At 39.5% G+C, this 13,448-nt stretch overlaps 2 protein-coding genes across 12 annotated transcripts in view; both read right to left on the bottom strand.

The window, feature by feature from the left end:
- The window catches only part of glcci1a (glucocorticoid induced 1a), a 54,605-nt gene extending 53,845 nt beyond the window's left edge, over positions 1-760 (bottom strand). For all 11 annotated transcript variants that reach the window (XM_051078768.1, XM_051078777.1, XM_051078766.1 and 8 more), the window contains exon 1: positions 8-760. In XM_051078768.1, the coding sequence (XP_050934725.1) occupies positions 8-362 (355 nt within the window). In that variant the 5' untranslated portion in view covers positions 363-760. The remainder of the gene's footprint in view (positions 1-7) is intronic.
- Positions 761-1,449: 689 nt separating this feature from the next.
- On the bottom strand, positions 1,450-13,362 carry umad1 (UBAP1-MVB12-associated (UMA) domain containing 1). The gene is made up of 4 exons (XM_018695230.2): positions 13,112-13,362; positions 12,615-12,705; positions 7,306-7,391; positions 1,450-4,112 (listed from the first exon to the last, which is right to left on the bottom strand). Exons 2-4 carry the CDS (start codon positions 12,694-12,696, stop codon positions 3,837-3,839), a joined length of 444 nt encoding a protein of 147 aa, XP_018550746.1. The 5' UTR covers positions 12,697-12,705; positions 13,112-13,362; the 3' UTR covers positions 1,450-3,836.
- Between the last annotated feature and the right edge of the window lie 86 nt (positions 13,363-13,448).

The raw sequence follows: 13,448 nt of genomic DNA, 5'->3' as shown, positions 1-13,448 counted from the left end.
ATATTACCTTTGGAAACAGGCGAATATGGGGAACGTTCTGATGAGCTTCTGCTGTCCGGCGGTGAGAGTCTCTGCCTGGGGACCAGCCTGCCGTCCGAGCCGCTTCCACTCGGGTTGGCGGGACTGGAGCAACGGGACGTCGTCGGTCCTGTGTTGCTCCCGGCTACTGAGAAGGAGGAGGAAGCGGAGCGGGTTGGGCTGTGCTGATTTCCACGCAAAAGCTGGTACGGCACCGTGGTACGGATAGGCTGCAACCGGACCGTGGTGGTGTTGTTGCTACAAGAGGTGCAGCATGCTGTAGGGGAGCGGTTGTGTTTGACCCGGTGTTGGGATGAGCTGGCTGCTGCTGTTGATGCTGACATGACCTGCCACTTCCACTTGGATTAAGTTGTTAATGTGACAATGAGAGGTAAAATATCCCGTTGAATAGGTCCACGACCCAACTTTGCGGGTTTGCTTTTCGACACACGACCTACACTGCTACTCATTTTAACAAACTTAACGGGCCAGGTTACCAAAGTTTCTTAAGTTCATTCACGACATTCTCTCCCAAACAGTGTTCACGTTGCAATTTTGAGGTGCTGGCGACGACTTCTATAAAGGTAACACTTTATTTCCGTGTCCGAGTACAAAGACAGGATTCTTAATTAACTTTTTGCCTAAACGTCGTAATTAAAGCGTTACTTCGTCAACTTTTGTGATGTCCCACAACTCCTTAACTCCACCGAAACACTGTTCTAGACAGCAGTTGTCAGTTGAACAACTACAGACAGGAGACACTGGACTTTGGGTGGGACCACATTATTGCGAGTAATTTCTGATTGGCCCTGAACTACTTCCTGGGTAATTCAATTGGTTGTTCAATGAAGCATGGAGGCTTTAACCAATATAATTGAGCGGCAAGTTAAGCACAAGTAATTTCAAGGGGCGCTATTGGTTGGTGACCGCTGTATGTGGGCATATCGTGTATTTCCATTATGTACATTATGTATCTACATAAGCATTTCAGCAGGTATTACATTATAATTTACGTCAACTGTGTTTTAGATTTTCAGGCAATATTGAAGTACATATGAGTAGTACCTAGTAACCCTTCTCGTATACTGAAATTCTAGTTACAAAGTAATCTATCCACACATAGAGACATTCTCTGTTCTGACAACAACAAAGTTCCAACAAGCCAAATCTCAGGTCAAGACAGTTCAGTTTTAAGTCAAGAATGATCACATTAGAAACTGAGGGTAACATGTCCCAAGTCAAGTCCTACACTTTGTGTCTGAGTCCAAAAGGAAATCTATATTTTTGAATGTGGGGTACCCAATATATTTTCTTAGCACCTTGCCAGTGTTATTTCTACTAATCAATCATCCTAATACAGTAACAAAATAATTTAATGTGATCATCACTGATGATAAAAACATTTTTCTCACACACAGAGACAGTCACAAGTTAAACAACGTTCTTTCAATTTATTTGTAAAGTAAGTTGCTGTTACAGTCACAACAAAGAGAACACAATACCAGCATCAACAGATACTTAAATTCAGGGAATAGGATAGTTCATGAAAGAATTTTAGTGAGAGGGAAAAGATGGACAGCCTTAAAAGATGGATGTCTGCTTCTAAGCTTTGATTTGACAGGTAAATGGACTGCTTATTAAAGGCACAACAGGTTTGGAGACCAAATTTGATCATGTAGAAACAATCAAAGGTTCAAATACAGTATTCCTGGGTAAATTCATGACTCTATGCAAACACATTTCCTCTTTTCAGAGAGGATTCTGTGCTCAATGTAAAAATGTATCAAAATAACTCAAAAGAAAAGTAGGACATCACCCCGGTGAAGGCATCAGTACAGCCAACTTCATGTAGTCTGTTGAGAACATGATTCAAGTCGAGATGCACACATCAATCTAGGACAATAGTACTCAAAACAAGAACTACAGATGAATGAATGATGAGGTGAAATCCTCTACATTTTTTACAGTGTTAACCAGCAACAAAGCACAAGAGATAACTAAGATTTCTCTAAGATTTAAATACCACAAACTGTCAAATGAAAGCTGATATTCAGATACTGGCAGTAACCAGCGAAAAAAAATAAATAAAGGCCAGGCACTAACAATGCTTGGGGAAAAGACACTCTAGAACTAGTGCACAAACTGTATACTGAGCAAAGTCAGAACTAACGGCGTGTATTATTGACTGCATTCTAATGAAAAGTGTGTTCAATAAACAGAAGAAAGCAAAGACTAATGGAAAATGTAGACAGAATAAATAAAACAATTAATTAATGATGGCAGAGAAATATGTTGGATTAAAAGGAAGGCCATATTCAAGGAGCAAAATGCAAGCATGGTGGTCATTTGTAGGGAATTACAGTTATAAGACAGTCAAGACATTCATTGTTTTAAGTGTTGCTGCTGCTTGCAATTATACAGTATAAATGGTATCAAATTATGACGCAAGAGCTGTCATTAGTAAAAATATTCTTACTGCACATTTTCACTTTATCATTCAATCAATCTCCACGTGTTGCATCTCCTACAGTAATATGATTCACATCCTGACATGAATCAGTACTTTGAAGCCAGTGATTCTATTGAAGACTTGGGTTTAACTCAGGGAGGTAGGCTTTTTTTTTCCTGTCATTCATGATCTACGTACAAAGTTTTGAATAAAGTTATTGCATTGTCATCCAGGTGCTACGTCCTAAAATGAGCTCAAATAAAGAGGATTTTTTTCTCATAGCATTTGAAATGTTGTTGTAGTTGGGCCACCATGCATATCTGGAATAAAAGGATTGTACTTTCAAAGTAATTTTTTTTTATAATTAAATAATAATTGTGGAGGCTCTAGCAAAATGGAGGCATCACTAAAAATTCTGGTTGGGAAAAAGACAGCAGCAGTTTGGAAAGTTCTGCACTGAGACCCAAAACCAGCCTGTATACATTTACAACCCAACTCATCAGAACCTGACTGGTACTGACCTAAACTCAACCCGAGACATGGAGCTGGATTTTTGCTTGACGCTAATGCAATGCATTGGCCACGTCTGCCTTTTCCTACTCCCTCTGGGCATTGAGTAACTACTTGCAACAAAAAACACACACAGAGCCAGACAAGTGAGTTAAATTTGAATTTGTTGTATGAATTTGAAAATAACCAAACACAAACCCAACCCAAGGCCCAAAGCTGTTTACAGCAAACAGGCCAAAAACCTGATACTTTGTCTGGAGCTGTCAGGGTCGGGGTGGGTGGCAGAAGTCTAGCAAAAGGAAATCAGATGGGCAAATAGATTGAACAAGGTTAGTCAAACTTATTTGGAAGAGGAAACAAAGGGGAATGGTAAAATCCTTACCCTGACTGCCCCTTATAAAACATCAACATTGTAAACCATTTATCACAGTTTGTTGACCAACCTCTTGGTTACACTTTGATCAGTGATGGATTAATACCGACATTTCAGGTGTGTTCATTTTTGGCTTAACCCTACATATCCTCTTCACAGTCAGACATCATTATACTGCACTGTACTTCCTGTGAGTGTTCACACTGAGAGCAACACAACAAGGAGCAACCACAAGTCCATTCAGTTCAGATACTGTCATATCTGTTGTTGCTCTCAGTCATCAGTACTAATTTCATTTAATTTCCATGGCTCCACTTTCAAATTAAAGAGCAGGGACAGGGACTTAGCTAAAGAAATTCACTGCTTTGCAGTTCTACAACTTTTTTAAATATATTGGATGTAATTTTACTGAGCTTTTATTTCTTCATAATTCTTCTCCACAGTGTTAACTCCTGATGACAGTCCTGATATTAAAATTCCAAAAAACTAGGCATTATGAAGCACAGAGTTCTCTAATGTGAAGTCATACTGAAAATTAGCCAGGTTGTAGTTAATGTCCCGGGACAGCAGCACATCAGGAATGAGGGGGAATCCTGCCTGCATGGTCAGGACATGAGGAGCCAAAGTGAAGGGGACGTCCCCGAGTACGTCCGGGAGAGCAGAAGTAGCTTCCACTGCAGAGGGCCCTGCTACAGGCTCAGTGGTAGGAAAAGCTGTGGGGAGCTTTCTGTCGTCAGGTTGAGCCGGAGCTGTGTAGGATGACTGTGAGGAAAAGGAGGCACAGATTTAATGTCAGTGTGGAGTGTTGAAACTAAATCTGTTCAGATATTATTTGTACACACGTTTTCTCACACGGGGTCTAGAAAACACTTAAAGGTTTTTAAGTATACATACTGACATCACTAAGTATATTTAATTGTGTTTGTTTTGTAGTACGACCACACACTACGATCTCAACATTTAGACAGAATTATTACATAGTATGTAGTGTGGGATGCAGACAAAACTTCAGTGATCCCTGTACTAGTGTGTAGTGCATCCACCAGTTTTCACCACTTTTTGCAACAACATGCATGTTAGTTTGGTGGTGTGACTCTGCTCATGTGATGCTCTGCAACCAATCTGTGCAAGTTTGACACAGACTGTCCTTCAGTTAACCAACCCACCTGGTAGAGCCTGTCCCAGCTGACATTGGGCAAGAGGCAGGGTACACTGTACAGATCCTCAGCTGACAATTTTGTACACCCTGTTGATTTTGTGGTGTGGTCTCCATTTGCACACAGCATACTGCATAATGTGATCCTGTGAGTTCCATCACATTTGATAAATATTTCAGTGGTCTCCAGAGAGAGAACCTTTTTTGATTTGGTAACTCCTTTAACAGCTCTGTCATCTCGAGGCTAACAGGTTTACCCCACTATTGATAAGGCTTTGAGAATAGCAAAATCATCACTATATAGTTTATTTTTTATTCTGGGGTGTAAAGATGAAGGCAGTCTCTATAGGTAGTTAGCAGAACCAGACATTTACTGTAATGATTCAGTCATGGCTACACAGGGTTTCCTGGATAGTGAAATCTGGACTGTATGAGTCACATCCATGTCATGTTTTAGATTGACTTTGTGTACAGTCCAGCACTAAGATACACATTCCAACATGCTGTTCCTTATTATTGCAGTTTGCCAAAAATAAAGCTTTAATGCTGTCAAGCATTGTTGTCAAGCATGTTGGTGAATTACAGTGACCATACTGTTCATTGTGGCTGTAATGGTGCACATCTAAGTGGTTTCCCATGGTTACATGTGAAGCGTTGTTTATTCCAACATTGCGTCTCTAAAGCTGACAGGCATGGTACTGAATGTTGACTCTTGACCTTGAGGGAACAAAGAGAACCAGGAAGTCCCAGATGGAGGAAGCTGCTGTATTATTTATGTCATATTAATGCAATAATCCTGCTCTGCCAAATGAGAAGCAACACAATGAAAGCATTCCTCCTCTTATCCAGTTCCATCATAAACAAAACTAATCTTAACCAGCTGAAGCAAAAGCATGACCCATCATCACTACATCAGCAAGTTTCCAGCACCACCTAATTCACAAGGATTTGTGAATGAAGCTGCTCAAGAGAGACATTTTCATCAACATGATGCTTTGCATTGAGACTGCGGTCGTTTGAGGAGTTCATATAATGATGTGGGTGAGGTTTACACATGCTTTTCACATTGTGCCTTAACCAGTATTTTACATGCACTGCCTTCAGAGTAGTACAGGCCTGGATATGAGATTCATCCTCAGTGACAGATATGAGACTTTGGTGTTTTAACATGTAATTAAAAGCAAATGTGAGACTACACGCAGAAAACATGTTGTTACAGGAAATGGCAATTGCTCTGCAATTAAGAGGCAGAGGTTTCCTCTGGGACTGGAGTACAGAGAGGGTGTAACAACAGGGTCCCAACAAGGTCGTGTTTTCTGTTGCTCTCCAAAACAGAGTTTCTATGAAACGCACAAAAGCACAAAACAAAGATCCTCTACCTTGGGAACAACTGCAACTGTGGTATTGAGGACACAGCAGAGATTCTGTAATTTCCCAATGTTTCAGAACATTAAACAACAAGTACAGAGAAAGTAAACTGTAAAAAAAAAACCTCCAATATCACACTCTCAACACAATTCACCAGCAAAATTCATGCCATAGAGCACGAGTTTGGTCTCTGACTTAGTTGTATTAAGTTCTGTACTAGAGGCAGCGCATGCAGACAACATTTCTTCTGAAAGCAGAGTGCGGTTGTAACAATCTGTCACACAACCACAGGCAAACTCGAGAGTATGTCCACATTAAGTTGGTTACATTCATAAACACTTCTTTTACTTTCTATTTCAGCCCTCCTCCAGAATAAAACAGCATTTTTCTCCCCCCCAAAACTGCACTTTTCCAAATCTGCCTCCAAAGCATATAAATTTGAAAGTGCTGGCTTAGGGTTTCAGTGTATATGAGATAAACAGAGACTTTCTAAAAAAGGATGTAGGCCAGTGTATTGCTGTTTGGGACTGTGTGGTGGTAAGTTATAGACAACCTTTATATGCCCCAGAATTTCTCTGTGACTGTTTAATATCAATATAGCTGAATACACAGCGAGCTGCTGTCATTAACTTGTGATTTAAATCCCATTCAGAGGAACGTTCTTGTATTTTAGCACCTTTCACTTTTAACATAAGCCATCTGATCAGTTGTTAATATAATAAATCAGAATAATCTGACTGTGGCTGTATGCCTCACCAGTCCAGTTGCAGTTAATTAGTGTGCAATTAAGGTCAAAAAATGATAATTCCTGAACATAAATACATGGGTACACTGGATTCAATTTGATATGAAGTACACACTTTACACTGCTGAAAGCCACTAATGAGAACCTTTAGCCTAGCCCAAATCAGTAGGTTTTGGAAGTTGGTGCATATGTGTTGCATATGTAGTGAAGGTACAATGTTGCTGCATCTCAGTGCTTCCTGTTCCATCATGTGATTAAAACCAGAGGGATGAGCCGCTCACTAATTGTGGGACACGTGGTAGCTCCAAGATGCTATATGTACACACCACTGTCTACAAAAATGAAACCAAGCAAATAACACTAAAGTATAAAGTAAATGTCACTAACAAACAGAAAGTCAGCAGAGATCTCTGGATGTTTCAGCTCAGTCTTAAAACCAGTGTGGAGAATGGCTGAGCACATTTGGTGCACTGGCTCAGCCTGACCTTCTCATCATCACAGCAGCGGAGTGTGTTCTGTGTGAACCATGCCCGACAGCCAGCTGGGAAGCTCATGGCTGCTGGTCTCAAAGGTGAATTACTTGGTATAGGACACTTCTGCACTTCTCTCAAAAATGGAATGTTTTCTTCTTTTAATGTCACATCATGAACTAAAAACACTGTGTGAGTGTGAATCAACAAGCTCACCTTTGCTGGCTGCACTACAACGTTCGTTGATGGTTGTGCGATGTTCATGGTCTGTATCTTCCTCCTCTGTTCTTCAACTGTCTCTCCTGCAGGCAAATAAGGCAGACATAAGAATTTACTAAAAATGGCAACTTCCAAGGAGACATCGAGGAAACATTACAGTATTACAGGATTCAGTTTAACCCAACCAGCCAGATTATACACAACAATGCCGTCCAGCAATTTGCTGGTAAGTCCATGTTTCTCCTGACCAGCTCTTTTTTTCCTCCTCACTTTTAATTTTTCGTTTCCTGCTGAAAAGTGTCCATAACTGACACCTGAAGTTTATGTAGACACACAGTGCACCCAGAAAGTATTCAGACCCAATGTTCCCCCTAATTTTTCATGTGTCTGAGCCTACACACAAACTCCCTGAGAATTCCTTGGACCACTGTGAGCAACTTCAGACGTGCACACTGTCGCACACTGTCGCACACTGTAATTTTAAATGCTACATAGTTTTGCTGTGCGCAGAGAAGATTTTTGCAAATTTATCTAAAAGTATTCAGACCCTTTACAATCACACTTGAAAGTTACCTCAGGTTCCTCCCATTTCTCTTGATCAGATGTACAAGTTAAGAGATTCCTACCCTGAATTAAAATGAGGGCAGACATTGCTAAATCAGCCAGTGGGACTCCCTTAACATGCCTGGACTGTCAGCTAGCCAGTCTTCATTTCTCAAGGAGACAGAAATGACCACAAACCTTTGAACACCTTTAGATGTCTCCAAGTACACCCCTGAGCTGAAATTTTTGTCTCTGCATCTGACTGGTTTTAATATGGCCCCATTTATTTTTATCCTGTGAATAAATACAGCTGTGTCACACTGGACATTGTTCACATTAAGTATATTCCTTTACTTCAAATACACTGATTACAAGACCATGTTGGGTCCCAGACTCAAAAACAGATAACTGAGGCTGCAATGGACACAGGCTCACCAAAGTTGACAGTCATCATTTTATCATGGTTTGAATGCAACAGCCTATCTGAGTATTGTTGCTGTCCAATTTACCATCTTCTTATGGCCACTTCCAGCCATGATAATGCATCACGTTACAAAGCAAAAGTCAGCTCAAACTGGTTTCATGAACATGACAGTGAGTTCAGTGAACTTCAGTGGTCTCTCCAGTCAGCAGATCTGAATCCAGTAGAACACCTTTGTGATGTGGTAGAACAGGAGATTGGCAGCATCAATGTGCAGCTGACAAATCTGTAGAAATGATGTGATGCAGTCAAATCAACATGGAGCAGAATCTCAGAGCAAAGTTTCCAACATCTGGTGGAATCCATACCACAAAGAACTGAGAGCAATGGAGGCCCTACCCAGTGTTAGTATGGTGTTCCTAATAAAGTGGTTGGTGAGTGTATGTTATCAACAACACTGCAGCTATTGACTGAATACACCGTTAATAACAACATTCTAAAAATAAGCTACATGTGTGCCAGAGAATAGAAATAAAACCCTCTGAACCATCTTATATTATTGTCTGTGCTGCCTATTTTAAGGTTATGCTGGCAGCCTGGCAGCAGGCTGCTGTCACTGAGCCAATTAATTAGATCTCCCTCGTCAAGTGACTGAAACAGTGAGTGAGTAGAGCCACTGATGGGAGGAGAAAGGGAGATGGTACTATACTGTTATCCCTCTCTTCCTCTTCCAGGCCCAAACTAACTTTGTCCACAGAATGAAATCATTCACACAGATATCATTGTCTCTGATCGCAGCTCTGTATGTCTCTACAGCAGAGCTCTCCAAGCACAGTGCTTTCCTCAGGGACTCAACAAGGCCCAAAGTCTTCTTTGTGTGTCTTTAGATCATATCCACAATCATCTGATCCAACACCAGCTTAGATAACGTTTCTCACATTCTGGCTGCAGAAATACATTTCTACAAGGTTCATATAATTCATATCATTTTAGGTTTCAAATTAAACCTAAAAACTTTCCTCATACTTAAGCAGTGCCAGATTTCAAAACAGGTTCACATTTTTTCAAGTCTGTCTTAAGTTACATTTTTTAATTTTTTTGTGATTAATCTATATATTGTCTGTAGAATGTAAAAACTCTGAAAAATGTTTTTCTCACAACCCAAAAGACTGCCTCCAAATGATTTGCTTTATTCAAAAAAAAAAAGTCCAAAACCCAAAAATACTTACTGTCATATGTGACAAAAAGCAATGAATGTTCAAAGCTGAAAACATGTGATATTCAGCATTTTTTAAATTATCAAAATAAATATTGAGAATTTTTTTGTCAATTAACTGGAGGTGCTTTCACATTTGCACTGCAAACCTGAAAATGTGCCTCACATGGACAATCTCTGACTGTGCTGCATGTATAGAGTGGAGCTGCAACAACTAGTTGATTAATCAATTAAGCCATTTTCACATATGAATGATTTGTGTCTGGAGTATCAGGTCAGGACATTCTCCAGAGTTCATATGTTAATGGATTAATTAACTAGTTGTTGCAACTCTACTCTTGTTCACATAGGCCATTAAAAGACCTTTATTCTGTATATTTGACACTTGGACTCCATCCAGCATTTTTAGTACAACATTCCCTCTTAGTGTTTTTACTGGACAGTGTTTTTGCACTGAGCTGCAGTGGAGGGACAATTAACACAAACTGAACTGGTACTAAAAATACACTAACCTATGGAAGATATCCAATTCATTGAGCTGCGACACTTTTGACCAAAACTTCTTGCAGTTAAATGTTGACAAAACCAACTGTGACATTAACCACTGCTCCTAAATCTTGTGCTCAACGGTTCCACATTAATCAGGTTCCTTATCTAGTCATGTAACACCAGTTTGTATGTATTATATTCTATTTTGACTCATGTCTTTGTTTTAAATCAAATCAGGAAAACTGTCAAATCACAAAACCGGTTCAGCCATGCCTCCTTCTGATCAAAAATATTTCAAGAATTAGATCCATCCTCTCACCTCATGACACCGAGAACTGTAACTTCCTGGTTTGAGTACTGTAACTCAGGTTTCTAAGGCTTATCTCAACCTTCTATCAATCAACTCCAGCTTATTAAAACCTCTCTTCTTAACCCGTTTTAATGGCTATTATTTTATTAATGTTTTATTGTTATTTTTTATATACTCTGTGTGCTCATCATTTTCTATCGCCATAGGTACTTGTACAAATAGTTTCCTCCTCCACTCAGTGACAAGGGTTTACACCACAGAGTTTCTGTTTTCATTCTAATGAGTGCTTTCTGCATGAACAACCGAACACAGATGGTATAGAAGGGACATTGCCATGGCAGAGGTGACCAACAGCTCTGCCCTGTGCACTTTCCACAGCCTCAGCTTGGTCTTGCCTGTTTGACACAGTGAGGAGCTATGCACCTGTTCAGTCCTGCATGGTAGCATCAGCTCAGCTTTGGACATCTGTTCTGTTCAGGTGAAATCTACCAGGTAGGGGAGACGGAAAAACTTGACATTTAAGGACAAGTGCACTTTAAAGTCCCCTCTTACGCTGATGAAATCTCAGGCTGAGTGTATTTGATAGAGCTGTATTTAGGATGCCTTGCCATCACTGACATGTTAGATTTTTTATTCACCATTCACCAGCTCTTTCGCTGCCTATAAACCCATCTTTGATAAGAGAACATGACTAGATAGTAGCAGGAAGTTTACAGTGAATGTCTGTGAGCTCAGATGGTTGCCTCAGTCTGAAACAGAAAGCCTGGCTCCGACACTTGCTCTCTTCTGCCAAAAATAACATGCAGCTCCACCATCTGCGTAAGCTCCAGCAGCTCTTCCAATTAAAGCCATGAGACAGATTAACAGCAAATAATACTGCATTTCTCTGGCAGATTAAGTAAAATTAGTTTTTATTTAGGATTCACCTTGATCAATGGATTTTTGTGGTTTTATTTAAAACAGATGGCTTAAACATACAAAAGAAAAAGCCATTGAGGTATATCAAATAACAGGAGCTACTGGAAAAATATTAAAATGAAAACTCCTTATGTACACATTCTTTTTCAGTGTCATGCAGTGGCAGGGCTATGATGGTCTGCAGAATATAGGCTAACTGCCAAGAAATATTATTTCAGGGACTGTAATGTCTGCTGTCTTAACTCGTGTTGTAAACATTAGCTGATTTAAACATAGACTTAGACTTAGACTTTATTGATCCCTTTGGGATGACTCCCTCAGGGAAATTACGTCATTACATCAACATGAAAATCAAGAAAGAATTGTTTTGACAAACACATTTGGCTTAAGGTCTTTTTTTCTGGGGTTGTCAGTAGTATCTCATGGTACTCCGGGGAGTTGCACAGTTGTTATGGAGAGATCAGTTGTCATCATGTAACCAAAGTATGGAGCATGAGTCATGTAATAACAGGTGGTCAAATATGGGGGTAATATCAAGATCTCTGTACACTTCATGAGGACCATGAATTGTAAGTAAGGGGACCTTGAGTTGAGATTTTTTTAGTCAAACTACTGTTTCCAAGGTCAACAATGAACTTTACCACCGAAGAAAACTGCATTCACTGTGTTGCAAAACAAAGTCACACAATCTAAGGAAATTGTGAAATCTATGATATTTCACTTTCTGTCACACAGTGAAGGATGATCATGAGACAAGGAGCATAACAAAAAAGTACCCTATTCTTCCTGTTTTCTTTTGTATACTTCAATCACATCACATCTGTAAAGCTCAGCATCTTAATAAGCTAAAAGTACTGTGAGTTAATGAACAGCAGTGTATTACCATGTGTAACTGTCTGTCTAAATGCCAGTTGACTTTACTTTATTATATGTATTTATAAGTATTTCACTTGTATATTATTATAGTCCTCTATTGTATAATATTCTGACTTTTATAAACTGGAAAACTGCCTTCCAGCTGCATTCTTCAGGAAAAGACAACCTAACTATTAATCATATAGCTCATCATTTTTCTATCATTGACAAGTGGCTCTGCAATACAGCTGACTACTTTCTAATATGGACTAAATAAGGAAGAATGAAGGGAATATCAGCCAAACTCCACTCAAATTCTGTCAGTTATCAGCTCAGATACATAACGATCAATCTGAAAATTAATACATCAAACTAATCATCCAACTGACTAAACTTTAAAAACACGTTTGCCACCACTCCTGCCACTGCTGTACTTTTACAGAAATAATCACTACTTTGTGCTTTATATGTATGGCAAACTAAACAACCAAACACGGTGTTACTCCAAACGTCAAAATGTCAGGTTCGTGTACAGACGAGCTTATGTTTCTCACCAATGATAACGAAGCCTCCATCTACTTCCTTGTCGGGTGTTGACTTCTTTGAGTCTTTACGCAGTCCAAGGAAATTAAACATGGTTATTCTCTGTTAACAGAAGAAATAAAAATCATGTGAGTTTCCAGTAGTAATTTCATCATTCCATGAAGTGTCATTTAAGTGTTATAAACGAATTAGTTCAATTAACTCGAAGACAGAGTTTCGTCTCACTGAAATATAACTTGAAATTTGAAAACAGGTTTACATTAGAAAAAAACAACCTTCCCTCTATACAAAAAATATTCGCGCAGTCAGTTACATAAGTTACTAAAATCTGACTGAATTAATACAGGGCACCAGCTCCAGCAAGAATAAGAATGACGTATTCATTTCAAATACACTAACAAGAGACGTTTTTCTAAATTCACCGTTTACCCCAATGTTACAACACGTCAAAGAGGTGCACAACTTATCGCTGATGTTTTTTTTTAGAAAGTGACGATGACGGTCTTACTGTCGTTGTGTCTTGTCATGAAGTTCAGAATACGACGATAAAGTCAGTTTATGGTTCCATGTTTTAGTTTCAGTTAGTTTGCTTTCATTCAGTTAGTTTCAGCTGAACAGTGTATGGCTCCGCTAAATGTTAGTTCTGCCAGCCTACTGTAACCCACTGAGTATGACCTAATTAATTTTCTGCCTGTACTCCCTCTGTGCAGTATCATCCATGTTGTTATGTTATGTTGTTGACGTCACTGACCTCAATGTCGTCCGTGTTCGTGTAGAAACTATAAAAAACAATTCGGTTCTGCTGTAAATAATGCTGTCGGCAACATGTGTCGGAACGTTTCATT

The sequence above is a fragment of the Lates calcarifer genome, linkage group LG3, assembly GCF_001640805.2.
Source record: "Lates calcarifer isolate ASB-BC8 linkage group LG3, TLL_Latcal_v3, whole genome shotgun sequence".
NCBI lineage: Eukaryota > Metazoa > Chordata > Actinopteri > Centropomidae > Lates > Lates calcarifer.
Note: the sequence above shows the minus strand (reverse complement) of the source record. Positions and strands in the feature narration are given on the sequence as shown.